Below are 24,906 nucleotides of genomic sequence, written 5' to 3'. Positions count from 1 at the left end.
CAAGCCCGAGTGATGGGAACGTTTTTTTTTTTTCTTTCCCCCTTAAATTTAATTTATGTCGCTTTGCGCGCAATTTATCACCAATCAGCGTGACTGACACATCCTGAACGACTTCTCCCGCATCTCTGACGCCAGTTCTGCGTTCTTTTCCTTGTTATTATTAGTCATTATTGTTATGATTAGTCACGCTGCCGCTTTGTGGAAGAGACATTCCACTTGCGCCTTAGGTTTATGGGGCGTGCTGTTGTGCCGCGCAAAAAAAAAAAAAAAGCCGCAAACGCGAGCCCGTCGTTTGCAAAGGGACACACACACACACACACAAAAAAAGGGGGCCCCCCTTTCTCTTTGTGTCCGTATAAAAGGCATCATTTCGCATCATCACTTTGTTGTGTTGCAACAAGGCCGTCGTGGAAAGAAAGGAAAAGCAAGCCCGGCCCCATTATTATCTGCATATCCACGCGTGGAAGGAGGAGGGCGGAGGTTGGAGGAGAAGAGGAAGGCGTGCACCTCTCCCGCAAGGCTTACCTTACCTGTCTGGCTCCGGGACACTATGGAGTTAATTTAAAGAAAGGTGCTCAAGGAATGCTTCATTAGGGTTACGGAAGAAACCATTTTAATATAATTTGGAGCAGTCCACCTGCTTTTTTTATTTTTTATTTTTTTTTTTTACGTGTGGCGGGGACCAGACCACACCATGGACTGGGTTGCATACGAGTTCGGCGCCGCGGGACATAGTCACGTTGCGCGCATGTGGAAGGGTTAGTGAGTAGGCCTAACTGTAGGGGGTCTAGGGGAGGGGGTCGCAAGATTTTTCCTGGTTCCGCATCCAGTACGTACAGTGCATGGCCCACGAACGGAGTGGCAACGACCATGCACAAGCCCCTCCGAACCTGGACCCTGTACCCCGTGTTCCTGTGTTTGGGCATCATCTACCTCCGGCTCGGGTGAGTTGCGGTCAAACAACACGTCACTAAATCAGATCATTCAGTCAGCTGCTCTTATCGTCATTATGAAGCAAATCGATGATTAAGGTTTTAAGTCCTGCTTTTTTTCGTGTCATTCCCGACCATTCCAGCTCCCGTCTGCAGCCATGCATACCTCTCTCTTTTTTTTTTCTTTAATAGCACCACAGCAGAGTTGTATTTCCACATTCCATTGGCCCAGACTGAGTTTTTACCTGTTTAGCTTTAACTCTCCTCATCTCTCCCCTCGCTGCCTCCGCTCACTTTAGAAGAACACGCAACAGTGTGAAGAGCCACTGAAAAGAAAATTAAAAAAAAAAAAAAAATTGTTCACTCTAATGTGCTTTAATAAGAGGGTAGATTGTTGCACTCTAAAAGCAGAAGTCCCCCGTAATTTAGAAACCTGTCATCTATGTGGAAGAACACAAGATGTAGGTACCAAAGTACAACACACACCACTCAAAAGCGACAAAAGTAAACTAATAAAGGTGAGCTGAGACATGTTTTGGACCAAAAATGAACATAGGGGGTCCCAAATGTCACAAATCCAAGACTCAAAAGGGGCACAGACACCTTAAAAGGAACATTTTTTTTTTCCAAGTAAAGGTTTGATATTTACCCTTTAATCCGCAGGTGTCAAACTCATGGCCCGGGGGCCGGATCCGGCCCGCCACGTGATTTTACGTGGCCCGCGAAGGCAAATCATCTTCTAAGTCATTTGACAAAAAGCAGACCCGTTAGGAAAAGAGAGGAAATGGCTTAAATTGAGATTTTAGCCTTGGTCTCTGCCACAATATTTTGGCCGTTTGACGTGTCAGCCGGAAAGATGTCACGTGAGGTAAATTCCTTCAAAATGAGAGAGTACGTTGGCCGTAATTAATATTTCAGGAGGTAAACTGATTCAAAAAGAGATGTAGTCGAAACTTAGACGTAGCTTCCATGATCAGTGAGGGACTGGCTAATAATCGTAATAAAAAAAATAACACTGGATAACATTATACTTCAACATATACAGTAATGACAATTAAATATAATTTAAACGAATTCGACTTTCTTGGGCGGCACGGTGGAGCAACTGATTAGAGCACAGGTGTCAAACTCGAGGCCCGGGGGGCCAGATCCCCCCCGCGAAGGAAAATCATCGGTGTCAAAATCCAGGATTCTTGTGAAAATATGTCCTAACATTTCAAAATCGTTATACAGCATAAATGATAATGTTGAGATATTATCAGTATTTTTGTTCAACAATTCAAACGTGGAGACGTATGTCACAAGTGACATTAAATCCCATGTGTTTACCTTTTATAGTACAAATATATACAACTCTCCATTTATAGTCATCAGTATTTGTGTGCTTATCATAAAAATGTGTGGGCATGTGCTAAAAAAAGTGACAATAAATTCTATGCATGCACTTTCTGCAGCCCAAACACATTAGCTCATTAGTTCAGTTGCCCGAGTTATATTTTACACCTGGTTTGCTGCTCCAAAAAGTTCAATTCGATCAAATGCAATCATATGCGTGCACTATGGTGTATAGAATTACATAATTCTATTCATTCATTAGCTCAGCAGATTGTTTTTAAATCGACGTTTTCACCCACTTGTGTAGTTCGATGCTATATTTTGTGTGTTTGGCGAGCAAAACCACCTTTCGTGCCCTTTCTAGTCCAAGTCAAATCCATCTTTCCATTTTCTTTTGCCGCTTATCCTCACGAGGGTGACGGGGGAGTGATGGAGCCTATCCCAGCTGTCAAAGGGCAGGAGGCCGGGTACACCCTGAACCGGCTGCCAGCCAATCGCAGGGCACATGGAGACAAACAGCCGCACTCGCAATCCCACCTATGGGCAATTTAGAGTGACGAATTCATGTTGCATGTTTTTGGGATGTGGGAGGAAACCCACGCAGGCACGGGGGAGAACACGCAAACTCCACACAGGCGGGGCCGGGATCGAACCCGGGTCCTCAGGACTGTGAGGCCAACGCTTTACCAGCTGCTCCGCCGTCCAAGTGAAACGTGAGCACAAAATCCTCCGCCACACGCCGCAGTTTTGCAAAAAATATACCCGTACATACATACATATTGCAATCACGTACGGACGGCTGTGTGGCTGTTTGGGTGGATCCTGACTCGGCATCCTCTGGTGTTTGTTTGCGCAGGTGTACCTAATGTTGTGGCTGGTGGAGAGTGTCTTGCCAGGTAGTAGGATACATTTTTAAGTGGGGGGGGGGGGGGGGGCTCATGCGGATTGGAGCATGACACACACTTCAAGCTCCACAGATGCTCGTATCACATGACAGTGTACTTCCAATACACAGCGTGAGCCGTGTGTTGTGTTGTGGGTGGGTGTATGGGTGACGGGGGGGGGGGGGGTGTAGGGGGGGGGCTCTTACTCTGTTTACCGAGCCCGACCATTTAGCTCATTCTTCCCATCCCTTTACTCTCACTAAATCTTTCATTGTACCCTCTTCATTTATGACGACTGGAGCCTGCAGGTGGTGACTGACGGGCCCATAGCAACGCACGCACGCACGCACACACACACACACGGGGGGGGGGGGGGGGGTTTGAAAATCCGTCCAACTATTTCAATTCCCTGTCTTGAGTCCTTAAACATTTTGACAAGAGCGCTCCCAACAAGAATGCAAATTACAGCGTTCCATTTTATTATCCTACGAAAGCATAACAGAGTAACCATTATGGTTTAGATTGGTATCATACAATATGTTGCACAATAAAACCAACACAACACCGCTGCAAAATAATCCATCCATTTTCTTTGCTGCTTGTCCTTATCCTCACGAGGGTCGCGGGGAGTGCTGGAGCCTATCCAATGTCAACGGGCAGGAGGAGGCGTACACTCTGAACTGGTCGCCAGCCAATCGCAGGGCACATCGAGACAAACACCCGCGCTCACAATCACACCTCGGGGCAATTTAGAGTGTCCGATTAATGTCCCATCTTTTTGGAACGTGGGAGGAAACCGGAGTGCCCGGAGAAAACCCACGCAGGCATGGAGAGAACATGCAAACTCTACACAAGGGGGTCCGGAATTGAACCCGGGACCTCAGAACTGTGAGGCCAACGCTTTACCAGCTGAGCCACCCTTGCAAAATAATCAATCTGCTAAATCAATAATTATTCACGCGGTCATTGATTAATATAGTAAAATACGGGATTAATAAAATAACGAGACAACTAAGCATTAAACTCGGGTCCAATTAATCTGTCTACAAATTTACGTCTCTCTTCTACAATGAAGTATTATAGCAATCAATTTGAACAAAACAAGCCGACATAAATGTGTCCAACCTTACAAATGATACAATATTCAGAATCAGATTATCACATTCTTACACTCACTGTTGCGGTCTTGTCACACTGTCTTTTGCTGACCAATACTGGCTACTCATACAGTTGAGAAATACAGGGACGCCTCGATTCTCAAAGCGCAAACCGTTCCAGAAAACTGTTCGAAAAGTCAACTGTTCGAAATCCAAATCGATGTTTCCCATTACAATGAATGGAAAAAGGAATAATGCGTTCCAAGCCTAAAAAATTAAGGGTTTTTAAAGCATTTTTTAGCTTTTCCTGATAATAAACTGCATAGTAGAAACACATGCATAGTTTAAATACTTTATATAATAAAATAATTCAAGAAATATTTTTATTTTGTGCTTAAAATGTACGCTTTAGTTGTAGAGTAAGCTCGGCTGGGAGTGTAGTGTCGCGACTCAGAAACACGCACACCAGATTCATATTCAGCTATCAATTCTTTGTTGAAGAGTTTTAGTTTTTCAGGACCAGAAGCCTTTCTACCACCACTTGCCTTCTTTGGAGCCATGATTGGGGGTTAATACGAGATGATGAGAATGAGATGAGAGGAAAAACAACAGTCATTACCGGGACACGGCTGCGTACAGAGTCTGCGTTACACAGAATAACAAAAGTGCGCTGATTGCGCCACACGCGTTATGTCATTTCCAATTTTTTTTTTAATAGACAATTACAAAACGCGTCGTGGGTGGGTCAGCTGCTTGCGCCGCGCGCATTATGTTGTTTCCATCCAGGTTTTGTTGGGGGCGTTAGAGTACTGATTTTCGGTGGAAAACAGAAGCAAAAAAAAAAAAATCTTGAAATTGTCGTTCAAAAAACTATTTTTTCAAAAACGGGGACATTCGAAAACCGATGCTTTACTTTTTCGGCATCATTTGCACAACTGAAACTGTTCAAGATTGCTGCAATATTCGCCACTTTAAACAGTTTTTAATTTCTTAAAGTCTCTGCGCCATTTGCACAATGGTCACCATATCAGATTATCGCTTTATTCGTCATTTCAAACTGCTCTACGAGACTACTCGAGGACTCTGCATAATTTGTCACAGAAAAAACTGAAAATAGATATATATAATCCTATGAGAGCGGCTCCAATTACTGGAGACAGATTCACTGTTTTTGACATACTTGGCAAATAAATAAGATTTCATCATTCTCTTACATAAAACAAAACTAGACAAAAATGCCAAAGAATGAGAAAAGAGGCAGCACGACAGTTTCACATTTTGAAAATGAGCGTTCGAGTGTTAAAGAGCCTTCATGGATTAGTTTTTGTGAACCTTTTTTCAACACTTCGAATTGGTTAATATCACGTGAAAATAATGGACAAAGAAGGGACAAACCAGTAGCATTGTTATACATATATACAAACATACGTACATACATACTTGGACATATGGAAAATATTGTAAGTACCATATTTTCCGCACTATAAGCCTGTAATTTTCCCAAAATCTGACAGTGCGCCTTATAATCCAGTGCGCCTTATATATGGATCAATATTGAGTCGTTATTTCAGCTCCATCTAATGGATGCATAACGCAACTCCAGCCTCTACTGTAGCATCTATTCTATCTGCTTTATAATGTGGTGCGCATTATATTTGAATTTTTATTTTATTATTTTTTTTTTTAAATAGGCCCGTCATTCAAGGTGCGCCTTATAGTGCGGAAAATACGTAATGTTCATGCTCCTTCACTTAAACAAGTGCATTTTTGGACATTTCTGTTTACAATAAATAAAATGTGAATTATATTTTCATAATCATATAGAACAAATAGAAAAATCACACATTTTAATCAATTTCAGGGGAAAAAAAAACTGGTTAAAATACCAATTTATGGCAAAATAGTAACGAATAAAAATACAAACTGGTTATGGGGTTTGCCCTCGTGCCACACTTTGAGCACCCCCTGTTATAGAAGGTCTTTAATGTGGGATCTGAGCAAGAGGATGCAAGTCTGTGCTATTTTTGATCCCGAGACAGCGGTGATATGGGAATATTTGTCATATTCTGACCCAAACCTTGCACATAACACCAACTTGTGGATGCAGACTGACTCATCCTGCCAAAAAAAAAAAAAAAAAGAAAAAGTTCTGATCCCCCCCTTCCTCTTTTTCTTTTTGCGTGCACGGAGCTGGGATGACGGTGTTTGTTGACGTTTGGGAGGGAGATGTCGGGGTTGGGGGGGGGGGGATAGAGGGAAAGAGGAGTGCGGTGGGTTGATGAATGAAACCTCGGATCAGTGTCACCCCCCACCCCCCACCTCCTCCTATTGTCCCACCGTGGCAAAGTGGGCGGACTGCAACCGTCTCCGGCCGCCCAATGGCAGCCGCGACTGCGGAGCAGAGTGCGCACAGTCACTTTTCTGCCATGCGAGGTCCCTGAACGCATCACCCACCACCACCGCCGCCGCCGCGGAGACATGTCAGAGCCCACCCCGGCCCCGGCAGCTCGGAGCAGCGTGACTCGGGAGCTGTATTTTTTTTTTAAAGGCAAAACTGGGAATTAAAAGCAGAGGAGTGCTTCTTCCACTACTATTTCGTTTTGAAAGTGAATTTTCTCATCTTGATCATCCTCGTGTGAGGCGCCCGAGCCGCTTTCGCTCCTCCATGTCATCATGATCCTGTTCTCGTCGCGCAGTGTTCTGCTGTCAGTCTACTACCCGCAGATCTTCCTCATCCTCACCAGCGGCAGCTACCTGTAAGTTGGTGCCAATTGAGCGGCGGCCGCTTAATGAACTCTTCCGTCGCGCGCATCCGGGCGGGCTGCGGGGGTTGCGTTTGTGTGATACTTTAATCACGGGAACTTGCGCTCTTCTAATGAAACCTCAATTTAAACACATTTCGCTCTCGAACATTTCCACTAACTTCTGCGTGCCGGCTTCATTTTGGCCACAGAGTGGCAGAGATGTTCAAGAACAAATGAACCACGTTGAAGAATGAGTGGGGGAAAAAGTTCATTGCTATTATCTTATGACCTTATCATCCCAAATATTCATCATTTGATTGACGTCCTAATGCCCGGCGGATTGAAATTAAACGGCAATCGTCCCTGCAGGATCCGGGCTTCCAAAGTAATTACTGAGCCATTCTTTCGCTCTTTTTTTCTTCCTTTTCTCGCGTTCTGCCCGCTTCCTCTGCTGCCCGAAGACCCCAAACCTGCTGCTAAAATAGATGTGTGGTTTTTGGGGGTTTTTCCAAGTTAAAAGTGGGCTCCGCTCACTGCACACACACACACACACACACAAGCGCAGCCCAAACTGTGGCGTGCACATTAAAGCCATAAACGTGCTGTTTATTTGGATTACGCAAGTTTCCTCTTGGGGAAAGCTCGGTGGAGTAGTGGTTAACACATCTGGCTCACACATCGGAGGTTCCGAGTTCGACTCCAACTTCATCTGTGCAACTTCTCACTAGCCCTTGCGTGGGTTTTTCTAAGGGTACTCTGGCTTCCTGTCGCAGCCCAAAACCTGGTCCTGTCTTGGAGCCTCCTGCGTGGAGTTTGCCCAGCCTGGCATCTTGTTCCAAAAACATGACGCCGATATTAAATTGTCCATAGGTGCACGTGCGAACATGCTTCTGCTTTGGTTTTACGTGCCCTACGAATGCCTTTTGCCCGTCAAGTCAGCTGCGATGGACTCCAGCGCACCTGCGACCCCAATGGGCCTTATGCGGAACATCCTGTCTGCGCAAAACTGGCTTGATATGAAAGCAGTTAACAAAATGTGAACACGACAAAGTAAGATTTCTATTATCAGCTAAGATTCGCTGCTTATTATTGGCTATTGTATTCGTACTTACAGTATGTAAGATAACACACTTCAAAACATTTGCCCGTTGGGAGTTTTCGATGTCCCTCTCCGAATGTCCCGGTCTTCTGCCTTTTGACTCCAGTGATGTGAATAGAAATCACTGCTTTGCCTTCTTGCTTGAACTAATGTGGAAGATGGTTGCATATAAAACGGATGAAGAAAATGGAGAGATGGGATTTTTCCTGTTGAACATCAGTGACAAAAACATCCCATTTGACACCGGTATGAATACTAATCAAAATAACAACCATAATAATAAAGTGGTAACTTGAGATGCACATCTCAAATAATCGTTCCCCATTGTAATGAATGGAAAAGCCATTAATCCGTTCCATCCTCCCCCGAAAAATGTTGTCCTTGTCTATATTATTTTGCTTGCTAAAAACATGGACAATTAAGTAAAATTAAAAAAAAAAAAAATGAAAGGCAAAGCTCTCAATTTACCAGTCAATTTGCGTTCCTAAAGAAAGAAAAACAAAATCCCGGATACAAGCGGCCCAAGTGAGTTTCCTCCGCAGGGTGTCCGGGCTCTGCCTTATAGATAGGGTGAGAAGTGCGGTCATCCGGGAGGGGCTCAGTGTCGAGCCGCTACTCCTCCGCATTGAGAGGAGCCAGATGAGGTGGCTGCGGCATCTGATTCGGATGCCTCCGAAGCTGGTGAGGTGTTCCGGGCACGTCCCACCGGAAAGAGACCCCGAGGAGGACCCAGGACACGCTGGAGAGACTAAGTCTCTTGCCTGGCTTGGGAACACCTCGGGATCCCTCCGGAAGAGCTGGAAGAAGTGGCTGGGGAAAGGGATGTCTAGGTATCCCTGCTGAAGCTACTTCCCCCGCGACCCGACCCAGAAAAGCGGTAGATAATGGATGGATGGAAAAAAACTGTTTTGTGAATCATGATTTAATGCTGCAATTCAATTCATTGTGCTGCTCCTCGGGGTGTGCCCTCTGTGAGCACTTGGGGCAGTGTAATACAATCAAGCAGACACGACACAAGGGGATAGGGACCCCTGGCCCGAATGCAAAGAGCGGAACCGCGCGGACAATTCCGTTATGAAAAAAAAAAATTAAAACACAAATATATTGAAATGCTGGGGATGATCTTGCGGGGGTTGTTTTCCCCCAATAAAAGAAAAATAAGACAACAACCAAAACCGAGAGAGAAGGAAAATCCCATTCAGCCCTAAAATGCAACATTTCCTGTTGTTGGGATGAGGGGTGGTTGGAGTCCTCCATCCAAGTAAAAATATGTCCGAGACATGATTTTTTTTTTTTTTTTGAGTGCATTCCTCTGTACGATTCATGCCTGGGAGCTGCAGTCGTGTCAGTGCGGCTCACACAGTGTTCCATGTGACGGCGGCGAAGGTGGCCGCGCAATAACGTATGCCGTGACGTCGGCCGCCCACTTTGTCTCGAGGCCACACGACACAGTGATGTAAGAGCCTCTCGCCTATACGGATGACGCCACCCCCCCACCCCCGTTTTTTTTTTTTGGGTTGTGCTTGTCAGGTCACGTTGGCAAAGATGTTCAGCGGAATGTGGGTTTCCACTCTGACTCACTCGGAACGGAAGTGGAGTTCCCATCCACTCTTGATCAAAAATTCTGCCTTTCCAAAGATTGAAATTCTCTGGTATTCTTGCGCCTTGCGGTTGGTGTGCAACTTCGTTACGCCTTATCGAGAGTTTTTAAATTGTTCGAATGAGTGTGAGCAAAATAAGGATTTTTTTTTTTTTTTTTTAAATACTTCTTAACCTGCTTTGGCTCACAAGTAGGGGTGCACCAATGGCAATTTCACTATAAGAACTTACATTTGACTATTCACCATAATACCAGGACTTTATAATTCCATTACCTCTTGCAATTGTGATAGCGTTTGATTTTCATCAAATATTGTTTGAAAAACGAAAAACAAAAGCTTCTTCAACATGAGATAAATTTCACTTAAATATGACATTCTTTAGAGTACTACGTATTATTAGTTACATTTTATCAAAGAAGAAGGGTGTCAAAGTCATTTTGGTACAGATCTGGGTGAGATTCATGGAAGTTAATCCAAATTATTTATTTTCATGGGCCACATATAATGCTGCGGCAGGTCGTACGAGGCCCGCGGGCCTTGAGTTTGACACCCGTCATGCAGTCTGTAGTACAAAGTACCGTAATTCCCGGCCTACAGAGCGCACCTGTTTATAAGACTCAGTACACAGAAAGAGTTTAACGCTGGATTATTTTTTTTGCAAATTAAACTGGCTAACGTAATTGTATTTTTAGCTTACCTGGGCTTTGTGCTTCAACAAATTTTGCCTTTGCGTCCAAACAAGTTGTCACTTCCTATCCTGTCTCTCAAACACTCGTTTAGACAATTACACAGTTTTGTTCAATGTTATTTTATACAGACTGGATTTTATTTAACTCGGAATTTAAGTACGTACACGAGTCCAACCTCGTTTATTTCCACGACATTTAAGTGTACGGACGAGTCCGTCTACATTACCTATCACGGAATTTAACTCTTATTTTAAGTGTACAGACGAGTCGGTCCTCGTTACCTTTCATGGAATTTAACTGTACAAACGAGTCCCCCCTCGTTTCGGACCATGGAATTTACTTGCCATTGACTAGTATTCACAAGACTTCTCCCACATGGTACTTCCCTGTCGACACTCACTCTTTTTATACCCGGTAAGAAAATTATTCTTACCAAGACGTCTTCTAGCGTTAAACTCTTTCTGCGTACCCAGTCTTATAAACAGGTGCGCTCTGTAGGCCGGGAATTACGGTATTTCACTTTTCAATTGCGGTGTACACTTGGGATCACTATGGAAAAGTAGTTCAAAACTGTAGCTAAGAGACAAGTTTGGTGCCCACAAGTAGGATTGTATATACGATGTCACCACTCCGTGAGAACTCCTAAATAAAATGAGTGGGGGAAAAAAAAAAATCTGTCTTGAGAATACTACAAGTTAAAATAAAACTATGACGGGGACAAACGTAGTTATACTGCATCAGATTATTGCTCCATAGTTCAACATCCATTTGGTTCACAACGTGCAGTCGTTGTTAAACAGTTTTGTCATACGAGCCTCGTATCACAGCATGTATATTTTACAGACCTACAGAATCGTTACCAATGGTGCGCGCCAATCGAGTCGAGCTGAATTTGCGTGAGAGGCCAGCTACAACCAGGATTCATTGCCAGCCAATCACAGGGCACCTATAGGCAAATATTCACTCCAATGGACAATTTTTTTAGTCTTCAATGAAACCAACAGGCGGAATGGTGGATCAGCTGCAAAGCGTTGGCCTCACAATTCTGAGGTCCCGGTTTCGATCCCGGACCAGTTCTCCCCGTGCCTGCGTGGGTTTTCTCCGGGCACTCCGGTTTCCTCCCACATCCCAAAAACATGCAACATTAATTGGCCATTCTAAATTGCCCCTAGGTGATTCTAAGTGGGGCTGTTTGTCTCGATGTGCCCTGCGATTGGGTGACAACCAGTTCAGGGTGTACCCCGCCTCCTGCCCGTCGACAGCTGGGGTAGGCTCCAGGACTCACCGTGACCCTTGTGAGGATAAGCGGATAAGAGAATGGATGGCTGGATGAAGTCAACGAAGCTGGAGTACCAGGAGAATTATTATCGACTTGTATCGGACTTTAAAGACCAAACAATAAAAGACTGTTAAAAAAAAAAAGGCCTTTTGTTTTCGTCTACTACTTTCTGCAATATTGTGGATTGTGCATAGTCGATTACAGAAACATGTACTGCTAGTGCTAGTCGTAGTTTAATTAATAATTTGATAAATTTGTGTGGAATTGATTTGGATTAAGCTTTCCTGCTCGACATAGTGATTGGATAGAAACGGGAGCTCACAACATTCAGATCAGCGTCTATTGTCGATCCAGAACATTTTGTCAAATCCCTGTCCTTACCGATTCCGGACTTCCATGAAACCATCGACTGCCTCATTGTTGTCAGAGCGCACGTTACCGACTGCACAAACTGCCTCTGCGGCTAATTTCTACTCTTAAGTCATCATTGAGACCGCATTTCGGCAAAAGGGGTCTTCAGCTTGTAAACAACTGCGAGCCAACACAATGAGACTTGGTTTGTGTGGATGGGATGTCGCAGTCGCCATGGGCAACTGCATATACTGCAAAGGGGTGACCCCCGGGGTCAGCGGAACAGCAAAAGGGCAATGAGGTGAATGACACATACAAGCTAATGAAGAGGTTCCCCCCCCCCACAAGCAGCTTGCAGGTGGTTCTTTCAGTCTTGCAAATTCTGAGTTTTTTTTAGATTTTTAATTTGAAGAGCAAGAGGCAAACACCATTTTTTTTTGTATTCCACCCCGTGCTACCCCCTGAGTGCAGCGAGGCAACATCACTTTGGTAACAGCTGCAGTTGGGTTTCTTTTGGTTTCTGCGTCTGGGTGGAAAAAGCTGTTGTCAGAAAGCGAGTTCGAGCCATCCATCAAGTGTTTTGCTCTTAATCGCCAACGAAGAGAGTTTTTTTTTGTGTGTGTAAAAGAGAGACCGAGAGAGAAAGATCAAATCCCTTCTGGAATAAGTCTAGTGTCATGATCCCTCTCCTGCGTGGCCTCGCCGAGTCAAACTGCTCTCGGTCAGTGACGTCATACTCGGCCTTCCAAGTGCCCCCCCCCCCCCCTCAAAAAGGAAAAAAGTTTACATCTTCTGTGGTTGTGATGCAATAAACAGTTACCAAGAGGCTGAGGTTGTGATCGGTGCTAATCGGTTTGGCTGCGAGGATATAGTTGGACCTTTCGAACATCCCATAAACAGCATTTAGCCACCTTTAGATTAAGAGTTGAAAATGTGGCCCATGTGCATGTCGTTAATGTACAGTAAAAAGCAGCTGCAAATCATGAGAAATGATTTAATTGTTTTGTTGTTGTTTTTTACGACAGCTGGCTATAAACTCAAGCCTGCATCATCGTCGGCCTCCTCCTCGACATCACGCGCGCGCACGCTGGCGGTTCAAGCCATTAGCAGTGGGAAGCTCCATTTGGGGTTTATGTCATTTATTAGGTTTCGCTAGGAGGTTTTCATCAGTGTTTGCTACACTGGTGACGTTTCCATGGACATTGACGAGCCATCTTTCGAGTGTATTTTAAATAAGAGCATATGTGGATGATGGTGTCTACATTACTTGCTAGATTACTCTCCATCCATTTTCTTTTGCCGCTTATCCTCACGGGGGTGGCAGGGAGTGCTGGAGCCTATCCCAGCTGTCAACGGGCAGGAGTCGGGGTACACCCTGAACTGGTCGCCAGCCAATCGCAGGGCACATCGAGACAAACAGCCCCACTTAGAATCACACTTAGGGGCAATTTAGAGTGTTTTTGCATGTTTTTTTTGGGATGTGGGAGGAAACCAGAGTGCCCGGAGGAAACCCACACAGGCACGGGGAGAACATGCAAACTCCACATAGGCAGGGCCGGGAACGAACCAGGGTCCTCAGAACTGTGAAGCCAACGCTTTACCAGCTGAACCACCATGCCGCTGCTAGATTACTATAGATTCAGTATGTTTGCTCTAGACCCGTTCTACCTGGTCGACTCTAGACCTATGACGTATCACTTTTGGAACTGCTCTTTTCGCGCGGGATGGCGACCAGACTGGAGAGCGAATACCCAAAAAAAAAAAAAAAATAAATTAAAAATTAAAAAACAAGCAGGTAATTGACGAGCATTGTCATTGCTTTAAAAAAAAAAGGTGAATATGAATTTTGGGGGGTTTGTTCCCCTCAAAAAAGAAAAATAAAATAGCCAATGTATGCATCCGCACGTGCTGAACCTCAAGTATGCAAGGTTCCACTGTATGGCATTGAAATACAGTACTGCTATTCAACCAACTGTATCATGTAGTCACTCGTATTAAAAAAAAAAAAAAGAATATAAAGCTTCAGCCCCCGTACACGGAAGCATGTTGCGGGCACACATTAACCTACGTAAACCTCTGTGTGACCGACAGTGTATTTTCTTTTTTGAAATACGCATCGAACTCATTTGAGAACAATGGATATTTAAAAAAAAAAAAAAAATGTCTGTCGGGGAGAGCTTTACCAAAGTTAAACATGTGGCCGCAACACGCTTCCGTGCACGTTTGGAGACGATCCCTGTCGTATTTAGTTTTTTTTTAAACGCATTGTTCTCAAATGAGTCAACTTGGCATTATAAATACTTCTTGGGAATTTGAGATGGAGAAGAATAATTCAGTCGTGTGTATTTGTTTGGGTACCATCCATCACATTTAAATCGCCAAAATCCATCGATCGTTTCTGGTCTTTTCAGCTGGTATTCCATAGAATGACCTCTTTGAATATCTGTCTCGTCTGTTGTAACAACTAACATGAATATTCTGCTGCGGTTCAACGTCCCCCACACTGTCGAGCAGCTCTTTTTGACAGGCAATATGGCGCCGGGAAAATGATGACGTCACGTGCACGAGCTCCATATGTGAGGAGCAGCACTGATGGGGGGGAAATCCCATGACAGCTTTTTTTTTTGTTGTTTTTTAATTACAATTTCACATTTTCATTAAACTTTCTCCTAACCTTCAGATGCAGGTTATGGCTTTAATCATAAGAACGCACAGTTGGATAATAAAAAAAAAAAGTGAAAAATGTAGTAGGTCTAGACTAAAGCATGAAAAGGCTTTCACTTTACTATGGAAGGTGCATCAATCAGTGGTTGAAATGGATCATTTTGTGGAGAACCTCACATGAGCGTGTCAGCCTTCTTTTGGAAGGAAGTTCTAAGTTGAAGTCAGAGTGTGCGTGCGTCCATGTACAGTATTTTTTTTTTTTTTTTGTGACGGTTTTCTCTCTTGTCTCACTTTTGGCAGGGCCCTGTCCTCAGTGGTGGCTCTGGGCGCCAACATCATCTGCAACAAGATTCCCGGGCTGGCACCTCGTCAGCGGGCCATCTGCCAGAGCCGCCCGGACGCCATCATTGTCGTGGGCGAGGGCGCCCAGATGGGCATCAATGAGTGTCAATATCAGTTCCGCTATGGACGCTGGAACTGTTCGGCGCTGGGGGAAAGGACCGTTTTCGGGCAGGAGCTGCGTGTAGGTCAGTCTGGCTTTTATCGCAAAAGGCTGCGGCGCTTTTTATTCTTACGTGGCTTCTCCTGAGAATTGCTTTGCGCTTTGGCCAGTGAATGATGTCACAGTATCGGCAAGTTGGGTGTCCTCTATCAAGTCTGAAAACTATTATACTCTACCCGTCATAGCTGTTTTTCTAGGGTCCATGGGCTGCATCAGAAATAGTTCTTTGTCTTTGGTTGGCTTGTTGGTTAGCAAGATTATGGAAAAACTACTGTACACAGCCGAAGCATTCTCAGCATTCGCCCGACCCAGAATGCAAAGGATGCGGTCCCGTCCGTCTATTCATGCAGTCCTACATCATTTTATATAAACCAGGAACCAGTCAAACTAAAATTGAAGAAATGCGGGATTAACATTCACATTGGTTGTGTTGCCTGAGGGTTTGGACACATTTGGTTCTGCTCAACATCTGACAAGATGATGGCCAAAGTAATCCCATTCTTCCTAACTAGAAGCTGCCTTTCTGGTTTCTGACATGTTTTTTGCTCCACATATTACTGACCCACACACATCACACGCTTGCGATACTTGCATGCATATGTACAGGGAGTCCTCGGTTTAAGACTGTCTCGCCCTAAGACGTTTCGACTTTACAACCCCCGTCCCCGTCCGCCATTTTGTCTGGCTAATGCTCGTCTGTGTTTGTGCGTCGGGAGTATCTTCGCATTTTTCGTCCTACTTTTTAGACATTCTGGCCCCAAAGAAGAAAGCTGTGTCTTTTGGCAATGCTTCTGCAGCCAAAAGAAAATCCATTACCATGGAAACGAAGCTCAAGATCATAAAAAGATTGAAGAAAGGAGAGACGCCAATACCACCGAGGCTTCAGTCGGTCGACCGTGGTGAGAATTATTAAAGACAAAGCCTGAATTTTAGCACATGTGAAGGGTTCCGTTCCTATGTCGGATACAATGATCACAAAACAAGGTTATTTGATACTTGTCGAGATGTAAAGGGTTGAGCACCAGGTTCCTTGGCAATAGTTAAGCACCGCCTCCCCCTTCTTCTCCAGCCACCTCTCAGCAGTAATAATAAGTATCATATCGTTTATTTCAATGTATTTTGTTTTTTTATACAGTATTTTGATGTAAATTCTGACTTTAATGGTGGAACCCGACTTAAGTCGGAACTCCAGTGAAGTCGCTACTCTAGGAACGGATCTCAGTCGCAGACCGAGGACTCCTTGTATTCACGGTGCTTTTACAATATAGGAACTACGGTGCTGTGTGACTCAAATAATTTTTTAATGATGATTTTTATGATCATGAAAAAACTGAAGAGCAAAATTTGATAAATTATCCAGCCCTACATTTTACCATAAACCAGAAAGTTGCCAAAATAGGGTGTAAAAAAATGGAAAAATGGCACTCTATCCTAAGAGGGGTGCATGTATCCTCTTTGTTTTTCCATTTCAATCACATTAGAAACATTCTCTCAACTCCCAATTGAAAATAGTAGAATCTGTCCATCTTTAAAAATGTCTTCGGTCTTTCTTGACAAACATGAAAATAGCCTGCCACAGTAACTTGACGGTAGACAAACATGGTGCTCGCTCAAGGGATATATTTTGCACGATCAAAGTGTTCCCTTGTCGTACAATCAAAAGTGGTGTTGTCTGCGTTGTCCTGTCGCCGCCATCTTTAATGAACTAGGACGTGTTCTGCTAGCATGTGGATGGACAAATAAATGACTGGGATTGTTTGATTTTAGCAACCGTCTTTGTTTGTGTCATAAAACAGGTGTATTTGTGATGTTTGGACTGGACAATGTATATGACTGACAATAATCTGACTACATTTGCTTTGAGTTCAGAGCTTGCAATCCTGTGGTCATGCTATTGAAACCTCAGACTTTCCATCATGTCTGGAGCAGTCCTATTGTCTCGCTCTGAGGCGTTTGAAACTTGTAGTGCTACCAGTCCCTCCGTGGCCTATGAAATGTGGCTCTTCAGAGGCCAAACCAAAGCTGCACACATCAGACGGTCCAAAACTCAAACCAGCGACACACAACACACTCTTTGACGCTCCATTGTATAACCATTTGGGTTGGCTTCGTGCAACAGAATTTCGCATGCTACCGATTCCGGCCCGCGCTAGTTCTCGAGTGCCGCGTTTCGCCTTGCTTGCAACGGGTCGCTCGGTTTGCAGCGACAAAGCAAAGCCCTGCTCAAAATCGACATTTGAAAAATGATATTGCAGATGAGGGGACAACTAATGGTGGCGTTTGAAGCCAACTGGTCTGACACATCTGTTTTTAATTAGTTTCAGTCGGTTGCTATGCTTCTTCAGGGGTGCAGAAAAAAAACGGGAATCAGACCTTTATAAAAAAAAAACCAAAAAAACAAACAAAAAAAAAATTAAAAAACACTGTGGTGCATTGTGTTTGTTTTACAACTCATTTTGTCATCTCATTTTGTGGCCATTATGTCGGGGCCGGGTCATGCATTTAGGCCAAGTGGTTCTGTTTAGAATCATGTTGTCTTTGGTTTATGCGCTGCTTTTTGTTTCAGTGGCGCTCCTGTGTGTAAACGACACAACTCCCAAATACTCATCATTTCCATCGGTACATGTTGGTTTGAGGAAAAACATGCAGCAAATCTGCTTTTGGTCCTTCTGTTGCTTCTGGTGCATCTGCGTTGATTGCTATTAGTGATGTGCAAGTGTAGCTACAAATCCACCTGAAGCTTCAGAAGCTTTTAGTTCCGGGTAGGTCCAATTCCTCAAACTGAAAAGGTATCAACCAGGTGCGTTCAGCTCTCGAGAGCTTTGCTTTACACCTTCGTGGACTTCGTTAAAGTACCCATGCTTCCTTCAGTCTACACGTTACCTCAAAATTAGCCTGCAAATATTAAATATTTGAGCTCTCTTGCTTTGAAGCGTTGCAGTGATCAGTTTTCCACGTGAGCTCATTTTACTACAGTTGCAAACACTACGGTCTAGAATTGGGACGGCACCATCGCGGAGAACCAGAGGGAACGAGTCGTTAAAAGACAGAAAATGTCAAAAGTTTATGATCCTTTCAAACTTCCATCCATCCATTTTCTTTGCCGCTTATCCTCACGAGGGTTGCGGGGAGTGCTGGAGCCTTTCCCGGCTGTCAACGGGCAGGAGGCGGGGTACACCCCGAACTGGTTGCCGGCCAATCGCAGGGCACATGGAGACAGACAACAGCCACACTCACAATCACACCAAGGGACAATTTAGAGTGTCCAATTAATGCTGTATGTTTTTGGGATGTGGGAGGAAACCGGAGTGCCCGGAGGAAAACCCACGCAGGCACGGGGAGAACACGCAAACTCCACACAGGCGAGTGCGGGATTGAACCCGTGTCCTCAGAACTGTGAGGCCTTTCAAACTTAAATAATATAAAATAAAATAAAGTGCACGTTTAAGATCACCAATTTAAGGTAACATTATGATCCTGGCTAATTTAATATAGCCTATCATCACTAGCTCGAACTAGGCTTAACCGAAAACCGATCTGATCGCAAGAAGTAGGACTGTGTGTATTTAAAGCTCAAGTGTCATGCCTATAAACATTCTAAAATAGATATCGTAATGAAAAATACATATAGCATTATTCACTTCAATGTTTATATGAAAAAATAAAGCGGCGAGCGCGTCATGCATGCGCAAAGTTGCGGAAGTCTCATTCGACATTCAAGTTGTCGCCATATTTCGTGCACTGTCATCAGCAGATTGAAACGCCATTGAAAACACGTAATGGCAACTTGCTATGGGACACGGAAGCTCTTTTCAAAGAAGAGAACATCTCACAATCGAGTGAAGTGACCGGGGCAATATTACCCTATCATTTCGAGCCATATTTCGATGATATGCGGATCACTTCTAACTAAGAACATAATCCCAGACAGTATGTACGAGCCAGCCCGGATGAAGCCGTGCTCGGCGGACGAGGCGAGTTAACAAGTTAGGGTCCAATGATTATACAAAAAAAATAATAGATGCGGTGGTATCAGAATACAAAGTTTAATTACAATAGCCTAATCCTGAAAGCGCAAATTTGTCTTGTAGTCTGGTTTGGGCATTATATGTTCTCTGTCCCATGCCGCTTTTTTCAATTTTCTCTTTATTTTTTATCTTTACTGGCCATCAAATATTTACAGTTAAAAGACACATATACATATGTTACAACTATATAAAAGTGTTGATTTTTAATTCAGCTATACTCTGCATGATGGCGACGTGGAGTAAATGTGTTTCACAGAAACGATAAATGACACCATTAATTGGATTTTTATCACACCACATTAAAGCCGATCAGCATAAAATGCTAATTATCTGCTGACACCAATAAGTCTGATAAAAATCGGAGTAAAATCTAGTTAGATCATATAATGCCGCCGCAATTGGTTAAGAATAGACAAAAGCTGTACTATAGGTCCACTTTCACATTTTAATGAGCAAACGGTAAAAAAACGGAAAAAAAAAGCAAGAAATAATTAACGTAAAATTCATGATCTGAACTCACTCAACGTGCACACTTGGTAACTCTCTCAGTCATTGACACCCACGTCTAACACCAGGCCAGGCTCTGCCTTTTAAAGTCACACACATTTAAAGTCACAGAGGTTACAGTAAAGCAAGAGGATGGTGACCCCAGCTACAAAAAAAAAAATCTCAAGTTATTGTTCACTAATCCAAAATCAATCTTTATTCGATTTGCCGAAAAATTGATGGGATGATGGGTAGAATGCTCAATTCTATTAAAAAAAAAAAAAACTAACAACGGGCCTCCAAGCATTCCAAGCCCTCCTCTGTAAAACTACTGCAGTTGAAACGCACCAGTTGTAATTCCAAAATCGCTTTGCGTAAGAATAAAGAATGAAGATCAAGGCCAGAACTCGGACTGATTCATGAACTGACAGGTTCCGCTACTTGAATGAAACCATCAGAGGCGACGTCGATTCACTCCCGGCTAGTTTGCTGTCCAAAGCGGGACGTCATGACGTCAGCTATGGGAAACTGAGCTTAATCCATAACAGGTGGCGCTATTCTTCACAAAACAAAACCGGCACGGGAATGGGTCAGAAGATTCGAAAGATTCTCCCGCTCAATTGAAATAACGTTGAAAGAATTAAGGATTCATGCTGCTGTAAAGGTGATTTCTTGAGAAAATGTGTCTTTTTCAAATATGCTACATTAAGCAGTCAATTCTGCCCCTCTTGTGACCTTGCGGGGAAGTTTGGTGATTCACTCGTGATTTTGCAAGCTGTATGTGCAGACTTCAGGAGAAAACATTGCTCGTCATGCCACCGACATAAATGCAACGTTTCCTCCAGCTGCCATTGGTTTGAGGTTTGAAAAGTGCTGCAGTTGAGTCTCTGGATAAATAAATGACAAATAAAAATGTTGTGGGCGGCACGGCTGGTCAGCCGGTAAAGCTTCGACCTCACGGTTCCGAGGTCCCTGGTTCAATCCCGGACCTTTTTGTTGAGTTTGCTTATTCTCCCCGCACCTGCGTGGCTTTTCCTCCGGGCACTCCGGTTTCCTCCCACATCCCAAAAACATGCAACATTAATAGGACACTCTAAATTGCCCTTAGGTGTAATTGTGAGAATGGCTGCTTGTCTCGATGTGCCCTGCGATTGGCTGGCAACCAGTTCAGGGTGTTCCCCGCCTCCTGCCCGTTGACAGCTGGGTTAGGCTCCAGCACTCCACGCGACACTTGTGAGGATAAGCGGCTAAGAAAATGGATGGATGGATAAAAATGTTGTGGAAAAAAAAGGCTTTGGACGCAGATAGGAATTGACTATAAATCCTAGCTCAGAGATTTTGCTAATAGGCATTGAGGAATTGTTGACTTTAATGCAACTTGACCGTCGTTTAAAAATGACTATGAAGAAATGAAATTGGAAGTTGGAAATTTTTTATGAGACCAAAAGGCAAATCTTGTGCAGGAAATAGGAGTGGGTGGCAATTGTGGGCTAATACAGTATATAAATGTCTTGTCACGCAAAATAACCTAACTTTCTTGCCCACTTGTGAGGTTTTATTCAATAATTTCAACAATTCTAGGAATTCCCTAGCGCTAGTCAGTTATCAGCGGCACGGTGGAACAGCTGTAGCAAGTTGGCCTCACAGTTCTGAGGACAGTGGTTGAATTCCCGGGCCTGCCTGTGTGGAGTTTGCATGTTCTCCCCGTGCCTGTGTAGGTTTTCTCCGGGCACTCCGGTTTTCTCCCATGCATTAATTGGAGACTCTAAATTGCCCTTAGGCGTGTCCCGCGTGAGGATGAGTGGCTCAGAAAATGGACGGATGGATAGTCAGTTAACATATAAAGTCCGCTCCAAGGTGGTTGCTCGCCATATTTCACATTCTCAATTCCCGTGCCGTTGCGCGTGTGCCTGCTTTCTGTGTTGGGATGTTTTCATCAGCGGGAATAGCGCGAGACCAACTCCTAGGTCCTGTTTTGGGAAAGTTGCCATGGATAGAGCAAATTGTAGTAAACGTAGGAGCAGTGGCAGGGCCATAAAGCCTCTCAAACTGCCGTTAAACTGCACTCGGGGACGGAATTACTCATTGCCAGGCGGCTATTTGGCAGCGTTCTCCCATCAATTGGCGAGCGATAGGCAAAGGGAATGATATGCTTCTAAAAATTGCAAAACTTAAGATGTCAAACGCTGATGGCCTCATGTCTATATGATACGTGAAATAAATGTGGGAGGGGGGGGGGATGACTTGTCTCTGGACTTTTCAGGACAATTTTGGTAGCTTTCAGTCAGGCTCTAAAAGAAGACACATTTTACTATGAAAAAAAAAAAAAAAAAACCCAAACAACAGGCCCAAAAATTAAAAATTAAAAAATCCAAACAACTTCCTTTAAACAGCACACTCGAACTTTAAAAATCAACACAATACAGAAAGCATCACTCAACATGGCTTGTTGTACAAGCAGATTACAGTTAAAAGTAATAGTGGAGCAAAGTCTTTGGTGAATTGGTTGAGAGTCGTAAAGTTGAGGTCACTGGGTTGTTTGTACAGAGGGATACTATGGTTAGAGTCAAAATGTCTGCCAACCAGAAAAAAAAAAGACAAAATAGCTCAAAGTTGTGGCTCTGTGCGTGTTTTTTTTTTTTTTTTTTGTGTGTGTGTTGGTGTGCTAGCACTTAACTTATTTTGTCGATCTCAATCCAGGCAGGCAGAACATCCAGCACAGGTCCCAGGAAAGAAAAATGGCATTTATAAAAAATGAAAAACATTTAAAAAAAGAAAAAATGCTCATTACAATAGCCTTCCAGGCACAGATAAATGTCCAACACATGTATCCTCTTTATATGTGTCACTATTCATCCATCTGGTTTGTCTTCCCTACAAGCACTTTTGAAATTTTATCCCCTGTCACAGGTATCAAATTGTCACCTTCCCCCCGTGTTTACTTCCTAATTCCTGTCTTTCACTTCCTGGGTCAGGCAGCTAATCAGACCTGCTCTCTTTCTTACTTTTAGCTTCGGTACAATGTACGATCATATTTACATTTCTTAAGTTGTAGTATTTGCGTTGAGATTTTTTTTTCAGAGGATACTTGCTAGCAGACAGCAGCTAAGTAGTTGTGTTGTTGTGATAAAGCAGGAAATAGCGAGTAGATTTTTGTTTTTTATGCTCGTTTGCATTAGCTTGAGGTCATTTTCAGGATCAACGTTCACACTGTCATAGCTGTTGGAGTCCATTTGAGCTTTGCTTTCCTTGTTTGTTTATCCATTATCTGAGCGGCTTATCCTTACATTTATTTATCAATCCATCCATTTTCTTTTGGCGCTTATCATCACGAGGCTCGCGAGGAGTGCTGGAGTCTATCCCAGCCGTCATCGGGAAAGGAGGCGGGGTACGCCCTGAACTGGTTGCAGGCCAATCGGAGGGCACACCGAGACAAATAACCGCACTCACAATTACACCTAGGGGCAATTTAGAGTGTCCAATTGATGTTGCATGTTTTCGGGATGTGGGAGGTAACCGGAGTGCCCGGAGGAAACCCAGACACGGGGGTGAACATGCAAACTCCATACAGGCGGGTTCGGGATTGAACCCTGGACCTCGGAACTGTGAGGCCAACACTTTTACCAGCTGACCCACTGTGCCGCCCATTTATTTATTTTCAAGATTAATTTTATATTCTGCTCAGAGCCTTCAGGGGCATTTTTTTGTTTTGTTTGTTTGTATTATAGTACCGTATAGAAGCAATTAATTGCAGTATTCCCTAAAAACCGTGGGGGTCTCAGGTTCCACTGTCCCCACGGTTGTGTCTTGATGTGTTTTACCGGCCTCATATAGAGAATTGGTGCATGGTAAGCTGCCTCCAATTTTCCAAAAGTACTGTGTTGATACAGGGTTTTCTGCTACATCATAGTTTTTTCAAGCAATTGTTTTCTGCATTTTTACAGTATACTTTTTTAACGTTAATGCCGTTGCATGTGGGAAAGGAGAGCCTGAGCCACCCGTGCACATTTTTGCCATTACGGTGGTGCCTTGGTTCTCGAACACAATCCGTTCCAGAAGGCCGGTTGAAAACTGAAACGTTCAAAAATCGCGGCGCATTTTCCCATTGTGATGAATGGAAAATGAAATAATGCGTTCCAAGCCTAAAAAATACCTTTTTAAAGCATTTTTTAAAAGCTTTTCCCGTTAATAAACTGCATATTAGAAATACATGTATAGTTTAAATAGTTTATATAATTAGATATTTAAGAAATAAGTTAAAATAATGAGAAATGCTTTTAGCATTTGTGTATGTTAGGCTGTGAGTGCATTGCCATATCTGTAGCGACTCGGCCCACAGCCTTGTAAACCTTTTTTTAATTTATTTACAAAAGTGCAGAATAACTTTAAATAACTTTAAATAAAATAACTTTAAACAAGCAATAATGAGGGTGGGGGGCAGACAAATTGTTTTATATTTGCACAGAAAGTACGTAACGTACAAAAAATTTAACTTGCAACGAGAGGTAGGTTAATCGAACAAAAGAAAAAACAACGGTTTCAAACGTTTTCGGTGGGGGTGACTCGTCCCTTCTTAACAAAGAGAATCTAATGTAGGCTGGTTGGAGCGTTCGAATACTGATTTTCGTTTGAAAACCGAAGTCCGTTTTCCCATTATAATGAATGGAAAATCAAATAATGCATTCCAAGCCTAAAAAATGTTTTTTTAAAGTGTTTTTTTTTTTTTTTAGCTTTACCTGATAATAAACTGCATAGTAGAAATACATGTGTACTTTAAATACTTTATATAATTAAATCATTTAAGAAATAATTTATTTTTTGCTTAAAATGTATGGTTTTAGCATTAGAGTATGCTAGGCTGTGAGTGCGCCCCCCAGCCTTGTAAACCTTTTTTTTTATTAACAAAAGTGCAAAATAAATTTTAACAAGCAATAATGAAGGGGAAAAAAAACAGACAAATTGTTTTTTATTTTCACAAAAAGTATGTAACGAACAAAAGAATAAATGCAATTCAAAACAACTGTTTCAAATGTCTTCGGCGGGGGTAACTCGCCCCTTTTTAACAAAGAAAGAATCGAATGCAGGCTGGTCGGGGCGTTCGAATACAAATTTTCGTCCGAAAACCAAAGCAAAAAAAAAAAAAAAAAATGTCAGAATTTTCGTTCAAAAACCGATTTGTATGAAAACGGAGACGTTCGAAAACCGAGGTACCACT

At 43.3% G+C, this 24,906-nt stretch overlaps 1 protein-coding gene across 2 annotated transcripts in view; it reads left to right on the top strand.

Annotated features, from left to right (window-relative positions):
- Positions 1-428: 428 nt before the first annotated feature.
- Positions 429-24,906, top strand: part of wnt7bb (wingless-type MMTV integration site family, member 7Bb) — a 55,295-nt gene continuing 30,817 nt past the window's right edge. The window contains exons 1-2 of one of the 2 annotated variants that reach the window (XM_061822529.1): positions 429-944; positions 14,976-15,202. In XM_061822529.1, coding sequence (XP_061678513.1) covers positions 871-944; positions 14,976-15,202 — 301 coding nt within the window. In that variant the 5' untranslated portion in view covers positions 429-870. Of the gene's footprint in view, positions 945-6,918; positions 7,005-14,975; positions 15,203-24,906 lie in introns of those variants that run through there. The other variant, XM_061822530.1, reaches the window with a different exon arrangement.

Source organism: Syngnathoides biaculeatus, chromosome 6 (genome assembly GCF_019802595.1).
Source record: "Syngnathoides biaculeatus isolate LvHL_M chromosome 6, ASM1980259v1, whole genome shotgun sequence".
Taxonomy (NCBI): Eukaryota; Metazoa; Chordata; class Actinopteri; order Syngnathiformes; family Syngnathidae; genus Syngnathoides; species Syngnathoides biaculeatus.
This window is presented reverse-complemented; position numbering and strand designations above follow the sequence as displayed.